This window comes from Bubalus bubalis, chromosome 5 (genome assembly GCF_019923935.1).
Source record: "Bubalus bubalis isolate 160015118507 breed Murrah chromosome 5, NDDB_SH_1, whole genome shotgun sequence".
NCBI lineage: Eukaryota > Metazoa > Chordata > Mammalia > Artiodactyla > Bovidae > Bubalus > Bubalus bubalis.
Genome location: NC_059161.1, coordinates 19,850,901 through 19,871,210, shown reverse-complemented (window position 1 = coordinate 19,871,210; position 20,310 = coordinate 19,850,901). Strand labels below are relative to the sequence as shown.

Below are 20,310 nucleotides of genomic sequence, written 5' to 3'. Positions count from 1 at the left end.
CTGGCAAATAGTAAACACTCAAATTATGTGCTGTTGTTAGTGTTTGTTAGTTTTCCTATATGCATACACCTATGCTCTAAAACTGAGAGACTGAGTAAGCCATTCGTATAGCCGCTGGCTCGATACCATTGCCACCAGGGCTACTCTTTGAAACTACATAAACCACAGGCTCTGTAATCACTTTGAATTCTAATAAATTCTTACTGAACCACATATACCCCATGCAGAAGTAAACTCTAGCTAAAGAACAAAGAAGTGAAGCATATTAGGAGGAGTACTGATGTCTCTAGATTCTCTTCTGGGCCTATTGTCACCACAGAGGTGGGAGAAAACCCACTGGAGTGCAGAAGGGAAATACTAGATTTTAGTGTGTTACAGCTTTTATTTCATCCATTTAAAATGTCTATTTTAGCTTGTTTATAATACGTACATTAGTTAATGTTATTTTAGTAATGCTTATATATAAATTTAAAGTATATTTTGGAGATTGATGCTCAAAAGTTTTTTAGTTCATAGGAGTACGCTAGCAAAACTACTTAGCCACTGCCTGGATGTGTCAAGTACTTTTGCTCCCAAGATAGCAATCTGATTGCTTTTAAACATAATTTGTTATAAATTCTACTTGTAAATGAAAAAAAAAATGCAGATTTTTTAAGAAGGGAAGACTAAAATACATAACATATTGATCACTTATAAGAAAAATTTAAAGCAAAATGGATGGTAATGATTCCAGGAAGATCCATTATTGTAAAATTTTAAGATTTTCCCCCATTCACAGGTGTCATTATTTCTTTTATCTCCTGCCATGTTCTGTGTCTTACTTTTATCTTTAAAAAGAAAAGACAGATAATTAATTTTTCAGATATAACATGACCCTTTAGAAACTATTTTTTTAAATAAATTATACATTCACATTTAAGTGTTGAATTCCCTGAGGTTTATCTGAATATTTTTGCTCTTTTGATTATTCATTATTTTCTGGTAAATGTGCACTTAGAAAGTTAAATGTGCTTTATAGTATACTATATTTCTTTTTTGTTTTTAGACCAAACCACCAGATCGTCAAGTCAATATAAAGAATCATTTTGGCAGTCATCACAAAGTAGGTAAAACCGTAATTTACACTCTTAAAAGTCTAGATGTGATTGTGGTCAAATGCTATTCTTATTTTTGAAGATTTTCTTTTGCAGTTTAGTGTAAAATGTTGAAAGAGGGTATAGTGAATGTTTAAAAAAAAAAAAAAAACTCATCTTATATCTTGAATTTGCTTCTTGAGTTAATCACCTCTGTACTCAACCTTGATTTTGAATGAAAGAAAAACAAAAAACTACTGCTTTCTGTGGCTTGTTGAATGTCCTTGTTTGCAGTACACATTTGTTGATAAATCAGGTATAGTAAATTCATGGTACATTGGTTGGTGTGTATATAACAGTCTTACAGCCTTGCTTCCAACTTTGAAATTTTTCATAATAAAATGTTGAGAAAATGTAACACAGATTGGGAGGTAATATGAAGATGCTAACAATGATTTGTTCAGGACAGTAAAACCGTTGTTGATGTTTTTCATTTTTTTAATCTATATTTTATAGATTATCTATAATGAGTATGTATTTCTTAGATTAAGCAGAAGTTGCAGTGTTTTTTTCTTTTCCATTTTTAAGTAAAATTCCAAAATTCAAATTAATAATCAATCAAAAATATCCTGGAATGTAAAATCTTCAAGGACTTCGTTTTCCTCCCACATGACCATTTTAAAAATGAGACTTTTTATATTTTTAAAGAAACATGTTTTTTAATATATGTAATTTTATTTATTTATTTATGGCTGTGCTGAGTCTTCATTGCTGCACTGGCTTTTCTCTGGTTGCAGAGAGCAGGGGCTCCTCTCCAGTTGCGGTGGCGCAGGCTTCTCATTGCAGTGACTTCTCTTGTTGTGAAGCCTGGGCTCTAGGGTACGTGGGCTTCAGTAGTTGCCACTGCTGGGCTCTAGAGCACAGGCTTAATAGTTGTGACACATGGGCTTAGTTGCTCCATGGAATGTGGAATCTTCTTGGATCAGGGATTGAACACATGTCTCCTGCCTTAACAGGCAGATTCTTTACCATTGAGCCACCAGTGAAGCCATGAGACTAGCCGTGAGACTATTTAATATGTTCAGAGAATTCCACTTTATATATGTGTGTGTGTGTGTGTGTGTGTGTGTGTGTATATATATATGTATGTATGTATGTATACATATATATGTGTGTGTGTATACATATATACACACACAAACCTACTAAACCTATATACATACATATATATGTGTGTGTGTGTATATATATATATACTATAAATGTATTAGTTTTTAGTAGGTTCTGAGTTTGGAATTTAAAGCAGCTGAAACAAAAATCAGTCTTTTATGGAAAATTACTCTCTGAATCATCTTATATATTTGCCCTTTGTTATTCTAAATCTTTACTCTTTGGAAGCTCTGAAATGTGTCTCCCTATATTAATTATGCTATACTTATGGTATACTTATGGTATATACAGTTATGGAAAATGAGTTGTTTGTATACAGTTAGGTGATCAGTATATATTTCATTGAATGTAAAATGCCATCGCTTTTACATGTCACTGAGAAAGAAAACCATCTAGTTAAACTGTGTCATACCATTGATTGTAAGTTACAGCCCTAATGCAAAGGTGTTTTTTTAAAAATTACTTCATAGAATCAATGAAAGACAATACAAAAAAGCATGTGTCTACTTTTTTGAAGTTCTTTGTTAGTATAGACTGAAAACAAATCTGGAATATACGTCTGTCTGTGTTATTCATCATAATTTCCCTACAGTGTTTTGCACATAGTAGACACATAGTAGATGTTAATGAATTTTTAGGTTATGCATTTCTAGAATGGTGTGTTTGTATTACAGCCAGCATATATATTACATTTATAGTCAGGAAAAAAAATTACGTTGAACATAAATTTATATTGATGCTTGTATCAGTAGGTAGAAGTAACTTGTTTCTTCAGGGCAGATTTGGAAATCTACCACATTATAATTGTAATATCATTTTCTAATTATCCCCTTGCATCATTTTATAGTTGTCCTTAAATAGCATCCCAAAACATGAAGTAGCGTCTTGCACTACTTTGCTTATATGGTGTTCACAAATCTGCTTGTGTGGTATATACTGTCATATATGAACTGCTGGGTTTATATCTCAGTCCTACTACCTTTACATATTTAATCTTGGGGAAATTTTCAGTTTCCTTATTTATGAAATAGGAATAATAGTATCTACCACATAAAGTGTGAGAATTAATAAAATTATACTTAGTACTGGTTAAGCAGTCAGTACATTTAGCCATTATTTTGATGGTGTTCCTCTTAAAGCTAGCTTCTTATTATCCAATTCCTGAACATTTTGAAGTTTAGGAAAGGAAAACACAGGTTGTATATGTTTGGGACTGATGACAGAAAGGTTTGATTTTTTTTGTTTGGTTTTGGTGTCAGTAGTAAACAAGCAAAATGTCTATGCATCCAGCCATCTTCATTTTTTTCCCCAAGGTTTCTATGACCTTATCTCTGGCTTCTGTTTCAGGTGGAGACTTCACAGCTTTTGATGAGCAACCATTAAAGCTAAGTAAGTGGTTGGTTGTCTATTCTTTATCAGTTAACCAAGTCTAACCCAGTCTTATTCTGCCAACAAAAATTTGAATAGGATTGAAAGTCATTTTACCCCCTTTGCCTTTTAATCCACCACAGATTGGTACTATATGTAATATTGGTACTCTGTAATGTGGAAATGTGTTCAGGACTACTTTACCAAACATAATTTATTTTCAAAAGTAAATGGTTAACCTTTCTGTTCTTAATTAACACCAAAGTGTTAATTAAGTATTGACAATCCCAGTCTCATAGACCATAGCAAAGGACTTGTACATAGTTTTGTCTGTTAGGAGATTATGTGTTTATTTGTTGCCTTTTTTGTTGTGGGAAGTAGTTCATCCTCACTGATGTGATCTTTTGACATTATTGTTTACTTCTGAACCTATTGCTTTTGTTTTTTCCCTCCTTAACTTTGTTGTACCTTTCTGATAAATGTACCTTATAACACTTAGATATAGTATACATTTTCAAAGTATGTGCAGTGATATCTTGATATGTTGCAGGCTCAGGATATCAGAAAACTCCTCAGGAAAGGACTGAACAAACCGTAAGAATAAGGACTAAGATGCAAAGTAAGTTGATAAATCTGTACCTGTTATTGAAGTATTTTTAAATCTGTTATTGAAGTAATTTTATTTGCTGTTTTCTTGATTATTTAACGGATAAAGCTGTTTAATTCTTCAGATAAGCATTTGAGTTGTTTGTGATCTCATTAATAAAGGACTTTTATTATAATTGCTAGTGTAGTTATTTCTATGTTTGGACTGGTAAAAAATGTAGATAGTGTGAGAAAACCAGTGGATGATACGTCTGTACTTGACAAGTTGTCAGTTCTATCCAGCAGTTGTACAATCTGCACATGAAAATGAAATTCTGATCTTTTGACAATACCTGTTTTTCGTTGTTTTTTTTTATATTTAACAATTGTTTGTGTGAAAGTCGCTCGGTAGTGTCCGACTCTTTGCGACCCTATGGACTCTACAGTCCGTGGAATTCTCCAGGCCAGAATACTGAAGTGGGTAGCTGTTCTCTTCTGGTTGGGATCTTCCCAACCCAGAGATCGAATCCAGGTCTCCAGCATTGTAGGTGGATTCTTTACCAGCTGAGCCACGAGGGAAGGTAAACAGTTGTTTACCATTATGTAAATAAACACTTAGACCAGCTTTGCATACCCATTATTTTAAGTTATAAATGCTGAAATCCTCAAATTGTATTTTCATGTTTAGGTTTAAGATAGAGTAGATGTCATAGAGTTTAAGAAATATTTATTTAAGAAATAAATAGGTGCTGTAAAACTTTGAATTCAGTGTCTATCGTAACATCTATAGCAATGTATCCACATTAAACTTTGTGTTAAAAAAAAATCCATGCCATGCCTTAAACTAAATTGATAACTCCTATGTAGTATATTCTCTGTTTGCATTTCTGCTTTGTCTTAAGTTTGTACATTTGCTATGGCTTAAACAGTTATATGCTGATTGATAGCCATCCACTTTATATATAGGACTTCCAGAATTAAATAGAAATTATGTAGCAGAAGTTTGTACATCAAGGTGCAGATAACAAGATTTTTAGATTTTTGACTGCACAAGGACTTGAAGATAAGAACAATAAACAGGAAGAATTTTCAAAGTAGAAGACTGCAGTGGTTTCTAGACAGCCTTATAAATTTCTCTTCAACCTAAGATCATTTGAAAAAACTTTTCCTTAGGTTTCCGAGTTTCATATCTCATTGTCTTAACTCTGAACTTCTGCTTCTTTGAGGAAAAAAATACTCATTTTTAGATTTGTGTGAACTTGGATTTCAGATTGTTATTATTCCTTGTTAGCCCTGGCTTCCTGGGTAGACAGGTCCCAGTTGAGGTTTCTGCCTGTATCCAAACCTTTTGGGAAAGATAGAGCCACTGTCTTTACTTTTGGTGTTTCCCAGGTGATAAAATAGTGAGAGTAAGGAAGACTGTCCATGGAAAGTCAGGCCTCTAAGTCTGTGCTTCCTCAGTATACATGTTTTGGAACCTGCCTCGAAAGTAGTATAGAGAAAAGAGGAGAGCTTGGAATTAGAGCTACTGGGTTGTGGTCCCAGATCTTCTATTTACTAATTGAGTGATCTTGGTAAAGTCACTTAACTGTTGACAACTTCAATTTTCTTAACTTAAAAGTTGAGACGGTAGTACCTATAACTGGGTTATTCTAATGAGCTCGATATGTGAACACATTTTTTAAGTCGCAGTGTATTAGTTACTCAGTCATGTCCAGCTCTTTTTGTCCCCATGGACTTTATAGCCTGCCAGGCACCTCTGTCCATTGGATTTTCCAGGCAAGAACACTGGAGTGGGGGTTGCTATTCCCTTCTCCAAGGGATCTTCCCAACCCAGGTTTCCTGCATTGTAGGTGGATTCTTTGACCATTTGGGCCACTAGGGAAGCCCAGGTCTCAATGTATCACATGAAAAGTGAAAGTCACTCTGTCTGACTCTCTGCAACCCTGTGAACTATATAGTCAATGGAATTCTCCAGGCCAGAATACTGGAGTGGGTAGGCTTTCAGGGGTTTTTCCCAACCCAGGGATCCAACCCAGGTCTCCCGAATTGCAGGCAGATTCTTTACCAGCTGAGCCACAAGGGAAGCCCCATGTATCACATAAAATTAATACTTATTTATTGTTAATTATATATGTGTAATAATCAGTAGTAATACCTATGAAATATTCATGCCCTCTGTTTTTGACTTTATAGAATGATTGATTGTTACCTACTCTTCATACTAAAAAAAACTCTGAGCTTTATCTTTTTAAAAAGATCTTTTTTAAAGGAATTTTTATTACTGTCTCTAAAAATATTTTTAATAAGGAAGATAGAGTTTACCTTTTAGACAGTGTGCTGCCTCAACAGTATATGCCCTGCAAAGTTTGTGTTCTTTGAATTCTACAAATAAATATTTCATACAGTGTATAGTAACTGTTAATAGTAAATTTTCATACAGGATGTAGTAGCTATTCCATAATCTTTAAAATCATCAGGGGCACATAAAAACATTTTTATGTGTTGTCACATTGGATCTTTGCAACCATGGATTCCAGATAAACATCTTGGTGGATTTTCTTCCTTTTAAGAATATTTTATTGAAGTATAGTTGATTTACAGCATTATGTTAATTTCTGCTGTATAGCACAGTGATCCAGTTTTATATATATATATGTATATTCTTTATCATATTCTTTTCCATTATGGTTTATCACAGGATATTAAATAAACTTCCCTGTGCTACACACAGGGACCTTGTTTATCCAGCCTATACATAATAGTTTGCATCTGCTAATCCAAGACTCCAGTCCATTCCTCCCCTACCCTCACCCTCTTGGCAGGTCAACCTGTTCTCTATGTCTATCTATGTCTATGAGTCTGTTTCTGTTTTGTAGATATGTTCATTTTGTGTTGTATTTTAGATTCCACATATAGAATATCATACGGTATTTGTCTTTCTCTGACTTACTTCACTTAGTTTGATAGTCTCTGGGTCCATCCAATGCAAATAGCATTATTTAATTCTCTTTTATGGCTAATATTCTATTATGTATGTATGTATGTGTATATATATATATATGCCACATCTTTATCAATTCATCTGTAACTGACATACATTTTATGTATACAACTTATGTATTTAATGTATACAACTTGATGAGTTTGAACATAAGTATACATCTGTGAAACCATCACCATAATCTATACCATAACATATGTATCACCTCCAAAAGTTTTTTCCCACCCTCTTTACTTATTGTTATGTATGTGAGATAAGAACACTTAAATAAGATCTACCCCTCTTAGCAAGTTTTTAATATATAGGACAATAAATGCAGGTACTATACAGTAGATGTCTAGGATTTATTCATCTTATTTAACTGAAACTGTGTACTCTTTGACTAGTATCTTCTGATATCCCCCTGTCCCAGGCACTGAAAACTACATGCTTCTATGAATTTGACTATTTTAGATTTCTCACATAAATGACATCATGAAGTATTTGCACATCTGTATCTGACTTATTTCTTTTCCATGGGGATGGTCTTGATCCCTGTCTCCTGTACAATGTCACGAACCTCCGTCCGTAGTTCATTAGGCACTCTGTCTATCAGATCTAGTCCCTTAAATCTATTTCTCACTTCCACTGTAAAATCATAAGGAATTTGCTTTAGGTTGTACCTGAACGGTCTAGTGGTTTTCCCTACTTTCTTCAATGTAAGTCTGAATTTGGCAATAAGGAGTTCATGATCTGAGCCACAGTCAGCTCCTGGTCTTCGTTTTGCTGACTGTATAGAGCTTCTCCATCTTTGGCTGCAAAGAGTATAATCAATCTGATTTCGGTGTTGACCATCTGGTGATGTCCATGTGTAGCGTCTTCTCTTGTGTTGTTGAAGAGGGTGTTTGCTATGACCAGTGCATCCTCTTGGTAAAACTCTATTAGCCTTTGCCCTGCTTCATTCTGTATTCCAAGGCCAAATTTGCCTGTTACCCCAGGTGCTTCTTGACTTCCTACTTTTGCATTCCAGTCCCCTATAATGAAAAAGACATCTTTTTTGGGTGTTAGTTCTAAAAGGTCTTGGAGATCTTCATAGAACTGTTCAGCTTCTTCAGCATTACTGGTCAGGGCATAGACTTGGATTACTGTGATATTGAATGGTTTGCCTTGGAAACGAACAGAGATCATTCTGTCATTTTTGAGATTGCATCCAAGCACTGCATTTCGGACTCTTGTGTTGACCATGATGGCTACTCCATTTCTTCTAAGGGATTCCTGCCCACAGTAGTAGATTTAATGGTCATCTGAGTTAAATTCACCCATTCCAGTCCATTTTAGTTCACTGATACCAAGAGTGTCGATGTTCACTCTTGCTATTTCCTGTTTGACTACTTCCAGTTTGCCTTGATTTATGGACCTAACATTCCCGGTTCCTATCCAATATTGCTTTTTACTGCATCAGACCTTGCTTCTATTACCAGTCACATCCACAACTAGGTATTATTTTTGCTTTGGCTCCATTCCTTCATTCTTTCTGGAGTTATTTCTCCACTGATCTCCAGTAGCATATTGGACACCTACTGACCTGGGGAGTTCCTCTTTCAGTATCCTATCATTTTGCCTTTTCATACTGGCTATGGTTTTTCCAGTGGTCATGTATGGATGTGAAAGTTAGATTGTGAAGAAAGCTGAACGCCAAAGAGTTGATGCTTTTGAACTGTGATGTTGGAGAAGACTCTTGAGAGACCCTTGGACTGCAAGGAGATCCAACCAGTCCATTCTAAGGGAGATCAGTCCTGGGGGTTCTTTGGAAGGACTGATGCTAAAGCTGAAACTCCAGTACTTTGGCCACCTCATGCGAAGAGTTGACTCATTGGAAAAGACTCAGATGCTGGGAGGGATTGGGGGCAGGAGGAGAAGGGGACGACAGAGGATGGGATGGCTGGATGGCATCACCGAATCAATGGACATGAGTTTGGGTGAACTCCAGGAGTTGGTGATGGACAGGGAGGCCTAGTGTGCTGTGATTCATGGGGTCGCAAAGAGTCGGACACGACTGAGCGACTGAACTGAACTGAACTGATCTGACTTATTTCGTTGGGATAATGCTTTCCATGTTGTCAAAAGTGGCAAATTTCCCTTCTTTTTAAAAGATGAATAATAATTCCACTTTGTGTGTGTATCACATTTTATCCATTCATTTGTCAATGGACATTTAGTTTGCATACATGTTTTGGCTATTGTCAATATTACTGCAGTTAACATGAGTGTGTATATATCTCTCCCAAGTACCTAATTTCATTTCTTTTGGATATATATCCAAAAGTTGAATTGCCAGATCATATGGTTGTCCATTTTTATCTTTTGAGGAACCTCCATAATTCTTTTCCTAGAGATTGTACCAGTTTATATTCCCACCAACAATGTACAGGGATTCTGTTTTCTCCACATCTTCTCCACATACCTTGCACTTTTGCTTTTTGATAATAGCTACACAATACATTTGATAATGTGAGGTGATGTTGTGATTTTGATCGCGTAAATCATTGTGCTTTTTTAAGTTCAATGTAATCCCATGGTCTAATTTTACTTTTGTTGTCTGTGCTTTTGGTGTCATAACCAAGAAATCATTGCCAATGCCAACTTCAAGAAGCTTTTGCCCCATATTTCTTCTGGGAGTTGTATTATTTCAGTTCTTAGTTTAAGTCTTTAGTCTGTTTTGAGTTGATTTTGGGGTGTGGTATATGATATGGATCCAATATCATTCTTTTATATGTGGATATCCAATTTCCCCAACACCATTTCTTGATGAGACTGTCTTTTCTTCATTGCATATTCTTGACACCCTTATTGAGGATCAGTTGACCACATCTTAGGTTTATTTCTGACTCTCTTCTCTTCCATTGGTCTATTATGTCTGTTTTTATGGCAGTACCATAGTGCTGTGATTACTCTAGCTTTGTGATGCATTTTGAAATCAGGAAGTGTGGTGCCTCCAGTTTTGTTCTTATTCAAAGCTGTTTTGGTTATTTGGGATCTTCTGTGGTTCCATATGAATTTTAGGATTGTTTTCCTTTTCTATAAAAAAGAAATGCCATTGGAATTTTTATAGGGATTGCACTGAATCTGTAGCTTGCTTTTGGTAGTATGAACACTTTAAGAATATTCTCTAATCCATTACCATGGGATGTCTTTTCCATTTACTTATATCTGCTTTAATTTCTTTCATCAGTGTTTTAGAAGTTTCAGTTATAATTCTTTTGCCTCCTCGATTAGTCTTCAGTTCAGTTCAGTCGCTCAGTTGTGTCCGACTCTTTGTGACCCCATGAATCGCAGCATGCCAGGCCTCCCTGTCCATCACCAACTCCCAGAGTTCACTCAGATTCATGTCCATCGAGTCAGTGATGCCATCCAGCCATCTCATTCTCTGTCGTCCCCTTCTCCTCCTGCCCCCAATCCCTCCCAGCATCAGAGTCTTTTCCAATGAGTCAACTCTTCACATGAGGTGGCCAAAGTACTGGAGTTTCAGCTTTGGCATCATTCCTTCCAAAGAAATCCCAGGGTTGATCTCCTTCAGAATGGACTGGTTGGATCTCCTTGCAGTCTAAGGGACTCTCAAGAGTCTTCTCCAACACCACAGTTCAAAAGCATCAATTCTTCAGCACTCAGCTTTCTTCACAGTCCAACTCTCACATCCATACATGACCACAGGAAAAACCACAGCCTTGACTAGACAGACCTTTGTTGGCAAAGTAGTGTCCCTGCTTTTGAATATGCTATCTAGGTTGGTCATAACTTTCCTTTCAAGGAGTAAGTGTCTTTTAATTTCATGGCTGCAGTCACCATCTGCAGTGATTTTGGAGCCCAGAAAAATAAAGTCTGACTCTGTTTCCACTGTTTCCCCATCTATTTCCCATGAAGTGATGGGACCAGATGCCATGATCTTTGTTTTCTGAATGTTGAGTTTGAAGTCAACTTTTTCACTCTCCTCTTTCACCTTCATCAAGAGGCTTTTTAGTTCCTCTTCACTTTCTGCGATAAGGGTGGTGTCATCTGCATATCTGAGGTGATTGATATTTCTCCCGGCAATCTTGATTCCAGCTTGTGCTTCTTCCAGCCCAGCATTTCTCATGATGTACTCTGCATATAAGTTAAATAAGCAGGGTGACAATATACAGCCCTGACGAACTCCTTTTCCTATTTGGAATGAGTCTGTTGTTCCTAAATATTTTCTTCTTTTTGTTGCTGTTGTAAATGGGAGTTCTGTTTGTGTTAACTTCGTTTTCTTAATTCTATGTTCTATGAGTTATAAATGTTACATATGTTTCATAATAACTAGTAGCTATTCTCCATTATTAATATCATCATGTACGTCACAGATTTTTCATATATTGTCTCATTTGATCTTTGCAGTCATGGAGTAAGGTATTTAAAATAAACATTATCTAGTGGAATTTTAATTTTAATTTTGGTGACCTAACTTTGAAGCTTCTAAATAATGACATTTCCTAGACTAAACTAGTAGTGGCAAAGCAATTATTAGTTTAGAGTTACGGTTGATGTCATTTTGTTTCATTTGAGGTTTTTTGTCATATGACCAGAAATAAGGCTATTTCTTTTTCTTTTTTTTTTTTTTTTTAAGGCTATTTCTATTAAAAACAACAGCATAAATTGTATTCCTCCAGTTTAGTCCAGTGTTTCTCCAATGAAAAATGTTGGTAAATATACCTAGAAAGATCACTTATACACATAAAAGCTATAAAGTCCCAGGCAAGTGATGGATGACAATATTGGTAATGTAGACAAATTAGTAATGTAGACAATATTGTAGACAATATTGGTAATTCATACAAGTGAATAACTTATCCTCTTCACCTTCTGAATGCTGTGTTTCCATTTCCATTTTCTTAGATGTTAAAATCTGTCACCATGCCAAAAAAGATGGAGGGGGAAAAGGAAAGAGCTGGGTAGTTTTTTATTTATTTTCTAAAGTAACGATGGAAATAGAGATTTGATGGAGTTGTGAGAAAATTATTTTTTATGTCTATTGTTTAGCCACAAAGCTAAAACAGAATTACTTGTCTATTAACAGAAATGGTGAAAAGTTTTTTAGTGTAATTTCTAAAATATTACTGATATTTGTAATGGTCAGAAGCATCAGAGGCAGTATTGAGTCAGTTTGAGGTGGAAAATAAGATTTAAGATTGAGTTTTACCTTAAAAATCCCTCATCCAAATAGCTCAGTAATCCATAATCTATATTTTGTCCTTCTTTCCCTCTTTACAGCATCATCACCAGGCATGCGTTCAATATATGGCAGTTTTTCAGATGGTATAATATGTTTCCTTTTATTATAGTTGTACTTGTTTTCTTTGTCCTCTTACTTTTGTCCCGGAAATTTCACCACTCCCATTAAATAATTTGGATCAAATTCAAGGCTTTCTCACAAAACTAATGTATTAAGAGTATGCTTTGTACTAGACTCTTACATGCCATGAATAATTATGAAAGAAATGGATCTTATGTCTCAAACATCTGTCAATCTAGTAGACACCTGAATCTTCTGCTTTTTCTTCTGTTTCTGGCTGATCTCTCCCTTATTTTCTCTTCGTGAAATTTTATTTTTTCTATTGGAAATACTGAAATTATGAAACATAAATTGATAATCTTTATTACTCCTATCTTTAGATGACAGTGTTCAGAAATCAGAGCTTGGAAACCAATCTCCATCAACCTCCAACCAACGTAAGTTTGTCTATTCACCTTTTATTAAATGAGTCTCTGTCTCAATACCACTTTCCACTAGGAAAGTTAGTAAGTATCCCTTAATAAGTATCCCTAGAGACCTTTGAGAAAAAAAGGGTTATACCTGTCCATAATTAACCTAGAGATTAAAACTGAAAAAAAAATTTTTTTAATGTTTGTCAATTATTTTTAAGTAATTTTGTGTTTTCTCTAATCTCTAAATGCCTGGTTTAATAAAATGAGCTGGAATTTCATTCTGCTTCTGTATTTAGCCTGTTACCATATATTGTTTTGGTTGAGGTATCTGCAAAAATTTAGCTTTGTACGGATATATAATGTTTTAATAGTCTTTAGACAGTTGTGAATATTCTCTTTTGATACTCTCCCAAACTCAGATAACATTAGTTTCTAAATGTTATTTGAAATATGAAATCTGAAGCCATATTAATGAACTTTTTGTATTCTGTTACATTTTACATTCTGTTAAAACCCATTGGTATTTCTTGTACTTGGAGTATCATGCACTGGTCATTTGGAAAAGGTTGGTTCACTAAGTTATATAGACCTTCCAAATGCTGACATGTTTTTAATACTATATAAAAAGATCACATTTGTTAAGATCACCACCAGTCTCAAGACAAAGAAGTCATAAGTATTGAGAACTGTTAAATTCATGATGGCAGATATCCTGCAATTCTAATTTTCACTTGAAACCTTGAATTTTATCACTGGGAACAAAGATTGTCAGTTTCCTTGAAGGCAAGAGGCTCACATTGTTCCTTTTCAAGAAAATTTCTCCCAAATATGAAGTCTGACGGGCCATGGTTTGTCACTTGTCCTTTCCAGTAAAAATTCTATGAAAAAAGCACTAGTTCAGCTGACAACTCAATTGCACAAAGTGCTTTATATATACTTCCCATTTTTTCACATAGAATGTTATACTCAAGGATTGAGTGTTAATAAGGTAAATAGCTTTGAATGCTTCATGAAGGATGTTCTTAGGTGAAATTGATAACCTTAAATACATGGCCATGAAGAATACAAAGACAGTCCTGGTATAGTTTGGTGCCACTGCCCTGGGATTCATCTAAAGCGTCAGTTGTTTTTCCTACCAAGGCTTTCTACACCATTGGTGCAGGTACCAATATGGCGGGGAAAAGGTTGAATAAGATAGGAGAACAGCTTTAACCTCAAAGACCCCCTTGAGGAGATCTTGAGATAGCCTACCAGCCGTACTTTGAGACCTGTTGGTCTACAGGGTCCATAAAGAGAAAGTAAAAATATTATTGCTGTCATATTTAAATGGTTAAATGATACAGTATATGAGAAAATGCTTTATAAACTGCAGCTGCAAAGCACTAGGTAAATATAAATTGATATCATTGCCGATAATAATTAGGAGTGAGTTACAAACAAAATTTGCCAATATTAACAACTGCATGCCACAAAAGATAGGCATCAGTGCAATTATATGGAAGATTTAATTTATAATGCATCCTTTTGTTTATCCCTTTTTATAATTAAATATTTCACATTGGAGAATAATCCATGTTAGTTTCTAAATTTAAAACTATTTTGTACAGAGTCTTCTAATATTGTTTACCTCCCAGATATTAGCAGTAGTAATGATAGCTCTGCTTTGTAAATTATATTCTTTCCAATTTGCATATGCCATTTCATATACTTAAATTCTACTTTTCCTCTAAGACTTCCTATCATTTTGATATTGAAGAGACATATACATACTCATACATATGTAAATACATAACTTAAAATACATGTGTTGAATTATTTCTTTAAGAAAGTAAGTTATCAGCTCCCTTCTTTAAATTCCTCCCTCTCTTATCTAATGTTTGTAAATATTAATGTGGGCTTTAAAAGTCACTTGCTCTTGAATCTAAGAAAATATTTGTGCGTGTCATTTTTTTTTTCCTGAGCAGAAATGACTGGGCAACACAAAAGTGCATCTTCTGTCAAGACAAAGTGGTATTGGCCCCTTGTTGTGATAGCCGCTCTTCTCATTGGGAGTTTTTTGTACACTCGTCCTCCTGAAGCAGAAACCACTGCTGTTCAAGAGTTCCAGAACCAGATGAAACAACTGATGAATAAGTACCAAGGTCAAGATGAGAAGCTGTGGAAAAGGAGCCAAACATTCCTAGAAAAACATCTCAATGGTTCCCAATCTCGGCCTCAGCCTGCGATTTTGCTGCTCACTGCCGCCCGAGATGCTGAAGAAGCACTCAGGTGTCTGAGCGAACAAATCGCTGATGCCTACTCTTCCTTCCGGAGTGTTCCTGCCATACGGATCGATGGGGCCAGCAAAGCTACTCGAGACAGTGATACTGTCAAAGAAGAAGTAGACCAGGAACTGAGCAATGGATTCAGAAATGGCCAGAATGCGGCTGTGGTCCACCGCTTTGAGTCACTGCCTGCAGGCTCTACTTTGATCTTCTATAAGTATTGTGACCATGAAAGTGCAGCCTTCAAAGATGTAGCCTTAGTCCTAACTGTCTTGTTGGAGGAGGAGACGCTCGGAACCAGTCTAGGCCTAAAGGAAATTGAAGAAAAAGTGAGAGATTTCCTCCAAGTCAAGTTCACCAACTCTGACACACCCAACTCCTACAAACATATGGACCCAGACAAATTGAGTGGGCTCTGGAGCCGTATTTCTCACTTAGTCTTGCCTGTACAACCTGAAAATGACCTGAAAAAGGGCATCTGCTTATAAAGGAAGACAGAAGAGAAAATTATGTCTCAAGTGCTGAGAATTTTTTCAAACTTGAACGAGACAGCACTCAGTTCTTTTTGAAAGAACTGGTTTCTTTTTAAAGGAGGTTAGGTTCTTAGGTAAACATAGAACATCTGTATTGTTTATTCAGCCTAATTATCTGTTACATAAGAGACTCGTTTCCCACTGAGATCTGTGTTAATGATATCTACAGACTATAAATTATATACAGTCCCATAGAGGATCTACTTAGATTCCAGAGTGAATCATTATTGCTGTGGTATGACCAGTGGGAGGGATTTGGCTCCTTCCTATAAATCCTGCCCAATTTTTTAATTTGGATTTTTTTTCACAGAGTTCGTTATTAGTAAGACAGCTCCCTGAACGCAACTGTGGGCTTTCCTGTTTTGTTCTCTTTTTACATCAGTTAGATGTGAATTCCTTAGTCAGCTTCTCCTTATAGGAACAAAAATAATGAAGGGCAATAATGAGAGCCATCTGAGTGTTTGGGTGTTTCTTTCTTTTTTTCTTTAATTTTGGAGGGCAGGGAAAAGGATACCAGGGAAAAGTTGTGGAATGGAGAAAGAAAGGGGAGGAAAAGTCTTCAAGATGAAATATTAAAATAAGTCACTGGGGGAATTACTTGATGGTCTAGTGGGTGGAATTCCATGCTCTCACTGCCAAGGGCCTGGATTCCATCCTTGGTTGGGGTGCTAAGATTCTGCAAGCCACCCCATGCACACTCAGAAATTAAAAAAAAAAAAGTCACTGTCACCAGGGGTTCATCAAACATAGCTATATGAACTCCATTCTCAGTGAATTCTGTTGAGACTTTTATTTTTCTTTAAGAAATTTTTATTCCTCCCAAGGATTCTGAAGCATGTATATGATGAGGTTTAGTATATTTGCTCACTTGGCTCTTAAGAACAGGCAAATCCAGGCAGTTTATTTTGTTCATATCCTGAAAATTTTGTTAAGAAAGATAATGTCAGAAATTGGTAAACCGTTTTGTCAACCACCTCTCAGTGACTGAAGAGGGATTTGATTTTCTGAATGCCCATTTGTTGCAGTCTACATCCATTAATGACACTCTTGTAACAAGTATAAAGATTTACTGTGCATGTGATAAATTCTATTGAGTGCCTCAAGCCAAAAAGAAAGTGAAGTTTACTGTATATGAAGGATGTTAAGATGTTCTGCTGTACATAACTGTACCATAGGATTTCAGTTTTAACTTTGCATCTCTTAACAGCTTTCTCATCTGTCAACAGCTTTGGTTTTCTTAGAATCTTAAAATTCTGGATCAACTTTCTTTATTTTTTTATTGTCTACAAACCTTTAAATGACAATATTGTTTTTAGAATACTAAAGCCTGTCAGTGGCTTCTTCATTTACCTTTTGAGGATCCCATAACTGATGGTAGAGTATGGTCTTATTTCTTCCCACTAGGACTACCAGTATTCGTAAATTTATACTCCTTATTATAATTTGTTCCCGACACTGTCAGAAGTCAGATATTCTTGATTTATAGAGGATTCTAAAACAAGAATTTTTGAAAAGGCTTATTTTATACATATATGTATTATATGGAGAAACAGATGTTTTTATTAACTGTTTCATTGACCAAAATTTTAAAATAATATTACTTATATCAGGAAAAATGATTGTAGCAGCTAATCTGTAAATGACTTTAAAAGCTATTTTAGTAATTTAAATAAATTTACTTTTTTGGTTTGTACTCTGTGTGTTGTAAGTTTAATGACTCGTATACCTTTTAAAAAATTATTCCTAGGGTTTTCTTTATACTTGAACAATTTTAGTGACTTCTGCTTGGAGAAACAAAGGGCAAAGAGAAAACTGGAGCTGCTCACAAGTACGTTGGTAGAAAATACAGTCACTGTGGTTTTCTGTTTCATCTGGGGATTTTGAATTATCACGAAAGTTGAATTAAAGTATTCCTCACTTGGTAAAAATCTACACCATGTTTCTCAATTTTTTCATTCTCACCTCCCTAAGGAACCTTTTTAGGTTTTTTTTCCCCCCTAATCATCTACCCCCATGAAATTTTAATACTTCATACAGACTGTGAATCATATACATATTTTTATGCTTTATACACATGAAGGGTAAGGTTTTGTTGCCCTCACTAAAAATGGGTGCTCAAGAACATCTGTATTTTAGATCATTGATGCCTGAAACACTGTTTTGTTCATGTTACCAATAATACTTTTGGAGGGGAAATTGTAATAAATCATTGGCTTGAAAATAGGAACTTGGGCCTCTAGAAATTAGGCCATTGTGACTTTGGGTGACTACATGGGCCCAGGGAAAACCGCAGTGCAATGCTGACCTTACAGATTTCTGTAAACATAATTTGCTTCCCGTCTTTTAATGATTCATATTACTTGTAAAAAAGTTTTCTTAATCTCTAATCTTCAAAACAAAAACTGAAAGAAAACCTGATTTTCGTTCTATGAAGAGAATTTAGAAACTTAGAATTTCTAAGAAATTATAATTTGTAACTTAGAATTTGCATAGTTAATACCTAAACTGAAGCTGTAAAGCCAAATTTACCTCTGATCTTAGATCATCAGAAAGTGGACTTGATGTTCACAGTATGAAGAAACATTTCTCATTGACTGCAAAAAAAACCAGTGGACTTTTCTACATTGTTGTTATCAAGGCCACAGAGTAAAATCTTATGAAGATTTTTACTGACCTTAACAACCTGAGATGAAAGTGTAAGTCCTGAGTTTGGGAAACCAAACTGAGAAGTCTTCCATTGTTTGCCATTGACTTGGAAAAAGAGGAAACTCCTGCTTTAAGCCTGTCTTTGGCCTAGATTCAGAGAAGTCCTGTTTGGCTTTCAGGTTCTTTTGGATGGTAGGGGAAATATAACCCATCATCTGAGGATAAACAGGAGAAACCTTTGGCAATTTTCAAATTGTTGTTTTTCTGCATACTCTTGAACACTTCAGAAATATTCATATATCTTGCCTTCTCTCTTTCTCGTCTCTGCTAATTATGCTCTGCTAATTCTTAATTTTTCTGAAGCCTTTATTTTTTTAGGCAAAAATTCACTGAAACCTTCCTTAAGTCCCTACTATGGAATACTGGTGCAGGTGCCTCTTTATGCTTTTGTTCAGCCTGTATTACTCCTGACACCACATTTAGCTCATTCCCACTACCATATTTGTTGTCTAGTCGCTCAGTCATATCTAACTCTGTGATTCCAAGGACTACAACACGCCAGACTTCCCTGTCCTTCACCATCTTCTGGAGTTTGCTCAAATTCATGTACATTGAGTCGGCGATGGCATCCAACCACCTCGAACTCTGTCGTCCCCTTCTCCTGCCTTCAATCTTTCCCGCATCGAGACCTTTTCCAATGAGTTGGCTCTTCGCCAACTGGAATCAGGTGGCCAAAGTCTTGGAGCTTCAGCTTCAGCGTCAGCGCTCCCAATGAATACTCAGGACTGATTTCCTTTACAATTGACTGGTTTGATCTTGCAGTCCAAGGGACTCTCAAGAGTCTTCTCCAATACCATGGTTCAAAAGCACCAATTCTTCAGTGCTCAACTTTATGGTCCAACTCTCACATCCATACATGACTACTGGAAAAACCATAGCTTTGACTAGACAGACCTTTGTCAGCAAAATAGTGTCTGTGCTTTTTAATATGCTGTCTAGGTTTGTCAGCTTTTCTTCCAAGGAGCAAGTATCCTTTAAATTCATGACTGCAGTCACCAACAGCAGTGATTTTGGAGCTCAAGAAAATAAAGCCTGTCATTATTTCCATTGTTTCCTCATCTATTTGTTATGAAGTAATGAGACCTGATGCCATGATCTTAGTTTTTAGAATGTTGAGTTTTAAGCCAGTTTTTTCACACTCCTCCTTCACCTTCATCAAAAGGCTCTTTAGTTCCTCTTCACTTTCTGCCAGTAGGGTGGTGTCATCTGTGTATCTAAGGTTATTGATATTAATCCCAGAAATCTTGATTCCAGCTTGTGCTTCATCCAGCCCAGCATTTTGCATGATGTACTCTGCATATATAAATTAAATAAGCAGGGTGACAATATACAGCCTGGACATACTCCTTTCCCAATTTGGAACCAGTCAGTTGTTCCGTGCCTGGTTCTAACTGTTGCTTCTTGACCTGCATATAGGTTTCTAAGGCAGGTAAGGTGGTTTGGTATTCCTATCTCTCAGAATTTTCCAGTTTGTTGTGATCCACAGTCAAAGGCTTTACCATAGTCAATGAAGCAGAAGTGGATGTTTTTATACCTATTTTTTAAAAAATTGTATTTACAATGGAATTAGATTTATAATATTGTGTTAATTTCTGCTCTACACTAAAGTGATTCAGTTAACTATATAGTCTTTTTCATGTTATTTTTATTATGGTTTATTACAGGATATTAAATATAGTTCCCTGTAGTTATACAGTAGGACCTTGTTGTTTATCCATCCTATATATAATTGTTTTTATCTGCTAATCTCAAACTCCCAATCCTTCCCTTCCATACCATTCCTCCCCCATTGGCTGCCACAAGTCAGTTGTCTGTAAATGTGGTTCTGTAATATGGATATATTCATTTGTGTCACTTTAAATTCCACATATAAGTGATAACACGGTATTTGTATTCCTCTTTTTTTC

At 35.7% G+C, this 20,310-nt stretch overlaps 1 protein-coding gene across 8 annotated transcripts in view; it reads left to right on the top strand.

Moving 5' to 3' along the window:
* The window catches only part of TOR1AIP1 (torsin 1A interacting protein 1), a 48,001-nt gene extending 30,611 nt beyond the window's left edge, over window positions 1–17,390 (top strand). For 6 of the 8 annotated variants that reach the window (XM_044942775.2, XM_044942778.2, XM_025285538.3 and 3 more), the window contains 6 exons: window positions 1,046–1,102; window positions 3,591–3,632; window positions 4,162–4,230; window positions 12,466–12,510; window positions 12,868–12,924; window positions 14,865–17,390. In XM_044942775.2, the coding sequence (XP_044798710.2) occupies window positions 1,046–1,102; window positions 3,591–3,632; window positions 4,162–4,230; window positions 12,466–12,510; window positions 12,868–12,924; window positions 14,865–15,652 (1,058 nt within the window). In that variant the 3' untranslated portion in view covers window positions 15,653–17,390. The remainder of the gene's footprint in view (window positions 1–1,045; window positions 1,103–3,590; window positions 3,633–4,161; window positions 4,231–12,465; window positions 12,511–12,867; window positions 12,925–14,864) is intronic. The other 2 variants (XM_025285539.3, XM_025285540.3) reach the window with 1 other exon arrangement.
* Window positions 17,391–20,310: the final 2,920 nt, after the last annotated feature.